This window comes from Plectrocnemia conspersa, unplaced genomic scaffold (genome assembly GCF_051122295.1).
Source record: "Plectrocnemia conspersa isolate PC_06_02 unplaced genomic scaffold, ASM5112229v1 ptg000008l, whole genome shotgun sequence".
NCBI classification, from domain to species: domain Eukaryota; kingdom Metazoa; phylum Arthropoda; class Insecta; order Trichoptera; family Polycentropodidae; genus Plectrocnemia; species Plectrocnemia conspersa.
The window spans coordinates 13,620,842-13,631,313 of NW_028277172.1; the positions used below are offsets into that span (position 1 = coordinate 13,620,842).

At 34.4% G+C, this 10,472-nt stretch overlaps 1 protein-coding gene across 1 annotated transcript; it reads left to right on the forward strand.

Annotated features, from left to right (window-relative positions):
* The first annotated feature begins 1,238 nt into the window (after nucleotides 1-1,238).
* On the forward strand, nucleotides 1,239-8,944 carry PDZ-GEF (PDZ domain-containing guanine nucleotide exchange factor). The gene is made up of 2 exons (XM_088190203.1): nucleotides 1,239-1,289; nucleotides 3,217-8,944. Exon 2 carries the CDS (start codon nucleotides 3,303-3,305, stop codon nucleotides 6,867-6,869), a length of 3,567 nt encoding a protein of 1,188 aa, XP_088046329.1. The 5' UTR covers nucleotides 1,239-1,289; nucleotides 3,217-3,302; the 3' UTR covers nucleotides 6,870-8,944.
* The last annotated feature ends 1,528 nt before the right edge of the window (nucleotides 8,945-10,472 follow it).

Consider the following 10,472-nt stretch of genomic DNA (forward strand, 5'->3'; position numbering starts at 1 on the left):
AATAAACTAGTGGATTTTTCAACCTTTAATTATACAAAAAATAAAATTTACAAGGCTCAAAGATCCATCACATCTTTTGGTGCCCAATGCATATTGGTAATTTTTTTGATGACTTCTATAGGTGTCATCCGTGATTAATGGGTTAATAGTGGTTTATGTACATATATAAGTAAATAATATTTTTTTTTAATATGTATTACTAGTAGTCAATTGATATCCCAGAGAAAATTATTAAATGTGTGCCATTTTTGTTATTTTAACTCATTCAGACACTTATATTAATGTCATTGACAATAATTAACAAAGAATAAGCACTGACATGATATCAGTGTTCATTTGTTGGTGGTAAATGAATTTCTCCCTCATGAATGCTTTGATGCAATATTAAACTTATATTAAACTATGGCCACTTCTTTTTCTTATATCGATTAAATTATCTTTAGTATTTTATTACAATGTTTTATGTTAGCAGCACTGTAAATCATACAGTTGGCAATAATCACGCGTGTTCAAACTGTCAACAATACTTTTACAAAATTGATCGCTAACCCACCACCCAATTTTGTTTATTCCCGGTTGAAAAGTACAGGATTCTTCGGTATATTCATTTATGATTGAAAATTATGACAGTTACGGTATATTCATTTAAGATTAAAAAATATCACTAATTAATAAAATATCTTCCAATGTATTTTTATTTAAAATATTTATATTGTCTCGTAGAGTATACTTTAAATCAGAGAATGCTCTTTAAACATTAACTTGTGTTGTTGGAGCTTCTAAAACAACTATTGCAATAATGTATAAATAAGAATATGCATTTTTATTTTCCTCTCAAAGTTCTAAAACAGTTTATTTTTTGTCTAATTTATATATAGTTAAAGTTATTCAATATAAATTCAGTGTCTATTACTTAGTGTTTTTAAAAAACAATTAAATTTATTTTACCCTATTTTTTTATCAGAAGCTTTTGCTTTTTAATACGTAAATGCTTTTTAATATTATTTTATTTTTTCTAATTTTACTAGTGAAAATAAAACTATAGCAGTTTAGTAATATACATATAGTGGATATTTATATAAAGACAATGGGCTGTTTTGATTTCGAGTTGCACAATTTCACAGTATCTGCATGAACGCAAAGTGAAAATCGATCGTACGCTGTCGGGCGGCTCTTTTGGTGTGACCACTTGCTAAAAATAAAATTTGTGCGAGAAAAGTAGCGGATGGCAACCCTGCGTTGTTGGTGTGTCGCGGTGACGGGCGCCGGCGGCATGTCGCCCCCCGCAGGTGCGCCGCCCCCCGGGATCAATTCCCGTTTCTTCGCTGTCTTCAAATCGCGCGCTACCCGATTCGTCTCTTCGAAGTGCGCCTGCGACGACCGATGCCGCCGCCCGAGCGCGGCTTTCTTTTCGCCTCGAATTCCGCATTCCGCTCTCACCTTTACCGTTGCTGTCGTTTCGTCGACCTTCGCGGTCGGGCGACGGCGACGGGGCGGAGTCGCCGCGGATTCGCGCCGTCGCCGCCAAAACAAATTTACAACCCTTGAATTGTGCAAATTAAACGACCCCTCGCTTCAAATTTCCACTGTTGTGTAAAAGTGAAGATCGAATCGATCTGGTGTATTTTTTGACTGTGAGCGTTTCGCATAAAAGTTAAAATAATAAAGTTGTTAATTTTTGTTTTGTTTATGGTCGACCGCTTGGACCAAATATTTGACACATTTAAACAAAAATGGCGGCTGATGTTTGTTTGAGAATTATTAATAACGGTTTTATATGATTAGTTTCATTCACACAACTAAAAAAGCTGCTATTTTTTTGTATCGGTTATTGACAAAAGCTTCCCAACTGTTGGACCAAACATTTGCCATATTTAAACAATAATGGCGGCTGACGTTTCTTTGAGATATTGTGTTTGTGAATTTTATATGAATATCCACAAATAACGAGTTTTATTCATTCAAATTTTTAGTTTTAAGTTATGGCCAGAAGTGTCAACGTGAATTGCTAAATATTTGTTTAAAAATATTTTAAGATATTGCAGCTAAATTTACAAATTTATTACATTAATTTTACGCTTAAGAAAATGTTCAATTTCTAATTTTTAAACATTAGACATTTTGAGTACTGACCATTACAATTTAAATGTTGAGTAACTGCCTGTCAATATGCCCGAAACTAATACAACGCTCTATACAGATTTTTTTTACGCAAACTAAGATATCACATCTAATGCTGATTGCTCATTTCAATTATTTTTGCGTAAATAAGCTCAAAGAAAACATAATGTATCAACAATCTGATTTTTATACAAAACTAACCTGCACTTGTTGGTCGAATTGTTATCAGATAATCAAAGCCATTTTTAAATGGTTCGGTGATATACATATATGTATATTAAAGATTACATCAATATATTTAAAAAATAATATCTGTATATCCCAAATGTCATTATGATTTTAATTTAAAAATATCATGTTTTAAGAATATTTTACAATTATTTTAGTAATTTACATACATTTATATTTCATAATTTTACACAATTTTTTACTTAAAAATAGAGAAGAAAATAAAGCCGTTGGAATTAAAAATGAACTATGCTCAGAATTTTTGGTATGTGGAATTTTCGTGTGCACAATTTTCATTTGCACAATAATTCGGTAACTTTTTTAAATAACTCCTTATTTTTTCTCATTGGTAATAATTAATTTTCTTTCTTGCAATCTTTTTAATTTATTTGTACTTCTTCTAAATTGACTTAATTTTTATTTTTGATAGCCAATTAAAGCCTTTCTTTTATTCAAAAGACACATTCAGAATTGATAACATCGTTAGAATTTCTTCTTTATACTATTATTTTACTGGTTGTAATAAAATCCCATTACCTTCATTATTTGATCTGTATGATTATAAAGGTTTTACAAAATATAAATAGAGGATTCGTCTTTTCTTTACACTTCTTTAAAAGCATTTATGTCTTCTAACATAAATGCAGAAGAAGCACAGTCAAAAATGAATAATCATTTTTTTCCACCTAGATTTCATATTATGCCGAAAATCAATTATCTTCAGGAAAAATGAATAAAAATTTTTTTTTCCATAAATGTGTAATTATTGATTAAACTCACGCGCTGTTCACCTTATCGTTTTATGTTGTAACATTATACGCTTATTTCTGATAAACTTTTATTAATTTATTGTATTTCATATTTCAGGGTGGAATTTTGACATCTCAAAATAGATGTGAAATCATCATCGCTAGAAAAAGATACAAAAACTACTTCATAGAGGTACCAACACAATGTTCAGGGGGAGAAATAGTCCCGAATTGTACCATCACCTTCATCATCATAGTCACAAGTGTTCCAATTCGAGCGATACCAGTTCGGCATACAGCGGCAGCGACACAATGACTTCGGTGCACAGCTCCCTCGACATGGACATGGAGGTGGATCTTTCCGGCTTGTTGGAGTCCATTGTGGACTCTGACGAAGAAGAGGATTTGGAAGAGAGCATGGATAGTTTGACAGTTCGAGACGCCGTCCGAGAATGCTTAGAGAAAGATCCTTCCGAAAGAGTCACAGAGGACATAGAGACCCTGCTCGAGTTCACTCAGCCTCTGAAAGCTTTCACGAAGATGACTCTTGCGGTGCGTCGAGCTCTATGTTCCGTGATGGTGTTCGCAGTCGTCGAAAAAGCTGGCACTGTCGTTATGAACGATGGCGAAGAACACGACTCTTGGTCAGTGCTGATCAACGGTCACGTCGAAATCAAATATCCGAGCGGAGAGATCGAAAACTTACACGTGGGCGACAGCTTCGGCATGGCCGAGGCCACTCTGGAGAAGCTCTATCACCGGGGAGTCATGACGACCCGCTGCGACGACTGCCAGTTTGTGTGTATCACTCAGACCGATTATTATCGCATTCAACTGCAAGGCGAAGAGAACACTAGACGACACGAAGAGGGAGGCAGAGTCGTCATGATAACCGAAGTAAGGGGAGATCACAACGATCCCGCTCAACAGGGACACGTGGTCATTCGTGCGTCTCCAGATCATCTCATGCTTCAGCTGATCGAAGAAAACTCTTGCGATCTCACTTACATAGACGATTTCCTATTGACTTATCGAACTTTTATAAGCGATCCGTTAGTAGTGGCAAATCAGCTCCTGTCGTGGTTCGAGGAGCCTGCGATACGCGATAGTGTGACGCGCGTCGTGATCTCTTGGGCCAGAAATCACTTCACCGATTTCGAAATGGATCCTAGTATGATGGACTTTTTAGAAAAATTCGAATTGTGCCTCGATCGAGAGAAAATGGACGTTCAGTCGCGGTTGTTAAATATCATATGTTCGTCGCGAGCTCGCACGAGAAGCGTGACTCTTTCGCGTTCGTCTAGAGACGAACCGCTGCATTTCAGTATTTTAGGCGGATACGAGAGGGGTTTCGGAATCTTCATACTCAAAGTCGACAAGCAGACGAAGGCCGAAGAAGTCGGCTTCAAACGCGGCGATCAGATCATGGACGTCAACGGTCAATCGTTTCGACACGTCAGCTTGGCGAGGGCGCTGGAAATCCTCACCGGCTCTACGCATTTATGTATCACGGTCAAAAGCAATCTTTTAGTGTTTAAACAGATGCTCCTTTTACCTGAAAATTCTCCAAGGCAGCGGGGCTACGCAGTTTCGGACATGATTTCTTGGCGAGGAGAGTATCGAAATCGTTTCTCCACTGTTGATCTTTTGAGCGACGACCCGTCACATTTACAATCCACATTTCAATCTCCCAAAAAGCCACCGCCTCCTACGAAAAAAGAACCTAACAAAGGTTTCTTGACGTTAGGGCCGCGGAAGAGATTTCAAAAAGCTCTTATGAAAATGAATATACTGCCGAAAAATACGATAACTGACGGTCTGCATACTGACGATAGTTGTATTTCTAGTTCTGATTCACTAAGCAAAAATAGTAACACTTTTCTCAACAATTCCCATAGTAATCCAGATCTCATCTCTATCTGCTTCGACGATTTACAGTCGTCCGACCCTGAACACGTTTTAAAAGTGTTCAAATCGGATCAAACATTCAAGTATTTACTCGTTCATAAGGAGACGACTGCCCACGAAGTCGTGATGCTGACTTTGCAAGAGTTTGGAATTACGGATCCAAGTTCTCATTTTTCTCTATGCGAAGTGTCCGTATCGGAAGGAGGCATCATCAAGCAGCACACTCTACCTGACCAACTTCAAAATTTGGCCGAAAGAATAGGTCTGAGTTCTCGTTATTATTTAAAAACAAATAGAATATCGGAAACGCTCGTACCCGACGAAATGGCTCCGGAACTGTTGAGAGAGAGCATTGTGCATTTTCTTCAACTGAATGCGGTGGAAGTTGCGATTCAACTCACGCTGCAAGATTTTAGTATATTTCGACAAATAGAAAGCACAGAGTATGTAGACGATTTATTCGAATTGAAGAGTCGATACAGCACTCCTATGCTGTCGCTGTTTTCCGAATTAGTTAACAAAGAGATGTTTTGGGTGGTCACTGAAGTTGTGAAAGAACAAAACATAGTTCGAAGATCTAAGATCATCAAGCAATTCATTAAAGTCGCTCGGCAGTGCAAAGAATGCAAGAATTTCAATTCAATGTTTGCTATCATATCTGGACTCGGACATGGAGCCGTTTCTAGATTACGTCAAACTTGGGAGAAATTGCCCACAAAATATCAAAAGCTGTTCTCAGATTTGCAAGAAATTATGGACCCTTCACGTAACATGTCCAAATATAGACAGCTGGTGCAAACCGAGCAAGGGCACTGTCCGGTGATTCCGTTTTATCCAGTCGTTAAAAAAGATCTTACTTTCATTCACCTCGGAAACGATTCGAAAGTCGAAAGTTTGGTTAATTTTGAAAAATTAAGAATGATCGCTAAAGAAGTTAGGTCTTTAACGAACATGTGCAGTTATCCTGTCGATTTGTTGTCTTTGTTAGAAATAAACAATTTCCAACCGTCTAGAATTCCCGACTTTAAGCAAATGTCCATGACACGATTGGGACATCAAAGTCAAGTGACTGTGAAAAGGCGTAAAAAATCTACGGCAGCGTTGAATCCGAAGAGAATGTTCGAAGAAGCTCAAATGGTGAGGCGAGTGAAAGCTTATTTGAACAAAATGCAAGTGGAAACTGACGAAGAAAGATTGCACGCTTTATCTGCCGAATGCGAAGGCAGCGGTTTGGCGCCGGGACCTCAACGAAAGAGACATCCGTCGCCGTCGCTGTCTACTACGAGTAGTACTAGTTCGGCTAGCGAGGGTAAAAAAGGATTCGGCGGAAATAAATTCGGAGCGGCTTCTCCGCAAGCAGTCAGGAAACTACTAGCTTTATCCGAGCCGGCGAAGACGAGGCCGCACCAGCCGCGAGCGCCTCCGCCTCCACCGGCGGGCCCTTCTCCATGCGCGCACAGACGAGTCGGCTCGACAAGCAGTTCGGGGTCAAGTTGTTATCACGGCGGAAGGGCCGTACACGAACGATCGCATTCCGACACGCCGACTCCGCTTCCATCCGTAGATTTGTCGGTGGAGAGCAGCAGTGTCACTTCGTTGGTCAATCTACCCCTTAGGAAAACTGGCTCGGTGACCTCCAGCGACAGCGGTCACAGCTCTTGCGCACCTGGTTACGTGCGCACGCACTTACCGACCGTGCAGCCTCCGCGTTTGCCCCCACCTTATAACTTGGCCGCTCAGCTGGCGCGGATGGACCGGTTCAGTCGAGCACACAGTCACGAAGGGGTCACTCGTCCTTACGACGGCTATTATCACAGCCCGCCTGAGGACGACGACGAGGACCAGCAGGTTTCCGCCGTTTAAAATGACACTTATGACTCAAATTAAAATTCCCAATACTATGATACTTTATATAGCTTATTTTTACGTGTATATTTTAATGTGAGTTTATAATTGTATTTATGTATTATTTTTTTAATATATGTATACTACCTGTGTGTATGCTTATATATAAATACGCATATGCATATGTGTATATGTATAAAATGGATCAACAAGGGTATACGAGACTTATGGCTTACATTTTTTTTTACTGATGTTGTGGTTAAGACATTCCAATGGTTTTGAAAAAAAAATATACGTGAACGCATATATTCAATTTGGTTAACAAATTAAAGTAAAGCCTCAACATTTTATTAATAGTGTAACTGTGCAACGATAAAAGATGATAACCTGATTTTTATTTTTTCTCACAGTTAAAGTATATTTTGATAAAAATACCGATTGCATAGGGCTTCATATTGAAATTATTAGAAAATCTCAGTGATCTTTCTACTATTATAACTTTGCGAGATTTTGAAACTATATTAATTTAAAAGTTCGTAACTCCATTAAAAATTTAAATTTAAACATTCCAGTCTTTAAAAGCGGTACAAAAAATACGATATATGAGAATTATCATTTTCTTTTACATACAGATGAAATTTATGATTCTTGCGATCAGTGCTGGACTTTTTTTATTGTAGTTGATTTTGTTTTTGGATCAATTTACCAAATCAGCTTTTGTAGTATTTAAGTTTCGACAGAATAATCAAAAATATTTTGTAATTGTATTTTTGCTATTTATATCTAAAATTACGGGCTGTTATAATTATAATTAATATAAAAATATAAATATCTGGTACATAATTACAGTGATTGACTTCAATATAAAAATAGTACTTTTTTGTAGAATTTTTTTTTACAAATATTTCCTTTATTCTATAAAAATCCACAATTGTAATCTATAACCCAAAACTTAGTTTTAAATCAATCTAATATGTACCAAGAATCGATAATAAAAGTACAATCATCAATGATTTTTTATTATTTTGTCAAAGCAAAAATATTAAATTTTAGCTGAAAATTTTCAAAAACATAATCGACCATAACGATAAAACTAAAAATGATATGATTTAAAATCAGTTTTACATGTATTTATCAGGTTATCGCCTTTTTGAGCAAAAAACATGCTGCACAGTGTAATTGATGATATTCAAAAGAATTACTTTTTTGTCGCAAAAATTATTCAATTTAATCATTGTAATTTGTTTAATGCAAAAAAATATTACTTAGCCATTTGTTAAGTTACCCTGCATAAAATGAGAAAAATTCCAAAGATATTTAGGAACTTAGGTGATAAAATGATCTTAATTATAGTCTGTTACCTTTAAACGTGCTAGTTTGGCGCAGACTTGTATCATCTTTATTTATTATATACTTAAACATATATAACTTATACAAGCACGGTTACATGTTTTGTTGCACATTTTTAATATATCGACGTATTAATTTTTGTTAAATCGCTAATTGTTTGTGTACGTTTATCAAACATCATTGACAAATTCAGTAATTTATTTAAATGACTTATTAGCTTTGTAAGATGTGTACATATATAATAGGTTTATTTAACTTATGTATACATATATATATTGTTATATTTGTACTTTGACTCATACTTGTAATAATTGCGTACATTTTAGTTGTCGACAGCTTCTGTAAGAAGTAAACGGTATTATAATTTTAGTTCAAATTAATATTTTGGTATTTATATATATGTATATGTATGTACTCGCTCATATTTGTGAACGGTCACTCGAAATGCGCATAAGCTCGTTTTAGCTTTGCTTTAGCCGAATAGTATGACTTTTCGGTGAGACGTATGTATACATTTATTTTTTGAGGAGGTGTGTTATGATTAAATTGGAAAACGATTTCAGCAATCGGGTAATCTCTGAGAATCAATTAAAAAGAAAGTAGATTTAAGTTACACTCCGATACTGCACATATGAATGAATTATCACATTTTTTCAAATTGTAATTTTTATATTATATTTACAAATAAATGTTTAGCATTCATTATAAAAGAATATTTATTGAAATAAAATTTATGTTCAATACTGGCGTTTTGTTATTAAATTCAATTCAAAAAACACTCAAGATTATCCTGAATTAAATCTTCTGCTTAAACTAATGATAGTTATGCAATTAGATATTGCTAATATGTAATATATTGTACTAAACTAGTCTTCCATATAGCTATATGCAGAAAAATAGCATTATTTATGTCTGTGTAATGATTTTGCTACAAAGAACCAATTCGATGTATACATAGAATTAATTACACACTGATTCTGAATGTCATTAGTTTTATTCAAGTATTCAAAAATATTTTTTAACTATGTTCTTATTATTTTTCATGATATATGTACACCAATACATAGTATATAATAAATTTTTTCAATGTTATTGACTAAATTATAATTAAAGATGTTTTTAGTAGAAAAAGTGAAATTTTCTGTATCAAAAATATTACTAATATTAAGATAAAGTTTGAACTAAAAAAAAATATTTGATAGGACTAAACATTTGTAATCAGTGCATAATCTTACAATATAGATGGATTATTATTATGTTGAATTTCAGTGAAATATTACATGCCACACTTCTTAAAAATGAAAAATGAACTGACAATATAATAAATAAAAAAATACTTATGCCAAACACCAAAGTAACAACAGTAATATACTCTATATGTATTAAATATCTCCACAATAATAATAATGCTCATTTTATAATATTTAAAAAATACTTTTCCTACTTCAATGTACTAGCGGTCGATTAAGAACAGAAGGGAATAGATGCAGAAAGTGAGAGTTAGATTTTTTTTATCAGGTACTAGAATGACATAGCAAAATTTAGATAGGATGGCATTCAATATCTGAGGGAGTTGATGATGGATTATATTTTCTTCCATTAGAGTGCATATGACTAAAATTTGAAAAGAATGATATTTAATATAATTCCTATTTAGAAGAAGACTTGATGTAAAGTAATTGTATTTTTCTCGGGGTCATAATGTGCATCTGAACATAATGTCGACTAGTTTGTATTATAATACGCATTTATATTAAAGGTACGGGATGCTTATGTTTCAAGCAGGATCTTAAAAGAATGAAACAGTTTATGGTTGTAAATAGCAGTGGTCTAATATTTCTTCACACGCAGTTCACCAAAGCTCTTTCTAAAAATCAGCGGCACAACAAAAGCAAAAATATATTAAATAACTTGAGATACAAAGTGCATACACCAAAATAATATTTTTTTATATTTTATTTGATAAGTATAAATAGCATAAAAACTAGATGCGTATATTTACTTACATAATCAATATAACATATAATTACCTTAAATGTGAATAGTCCATGATTTTAATTTTGCAGGAAGGACAACAAACTAAGTAGAGCTCTAGCTTACTTTTTTTCTATATGAAGTATATTAACAGAAATTTATGAAAATATGTTTGTGACGCTTTTATTTTGATTACTTACCAATATAGAAATTTTTGACTTTGCGTATTTACTAAGTTTTAAAATATAAATAATTTGACTCATCATGTTCATAGCATCGTCTAATAAGCTCAAACCT

Bases quoted from the DNA above. Each gene is read 5' to 3' on its own strand.
- PDZ-GEF (XM_088190203.1), top strand. From the start codon at position 3,303: ATGTTCAGGGGGAGAAATAGTCCCGAATTGTACCATCACCTTCATCAT.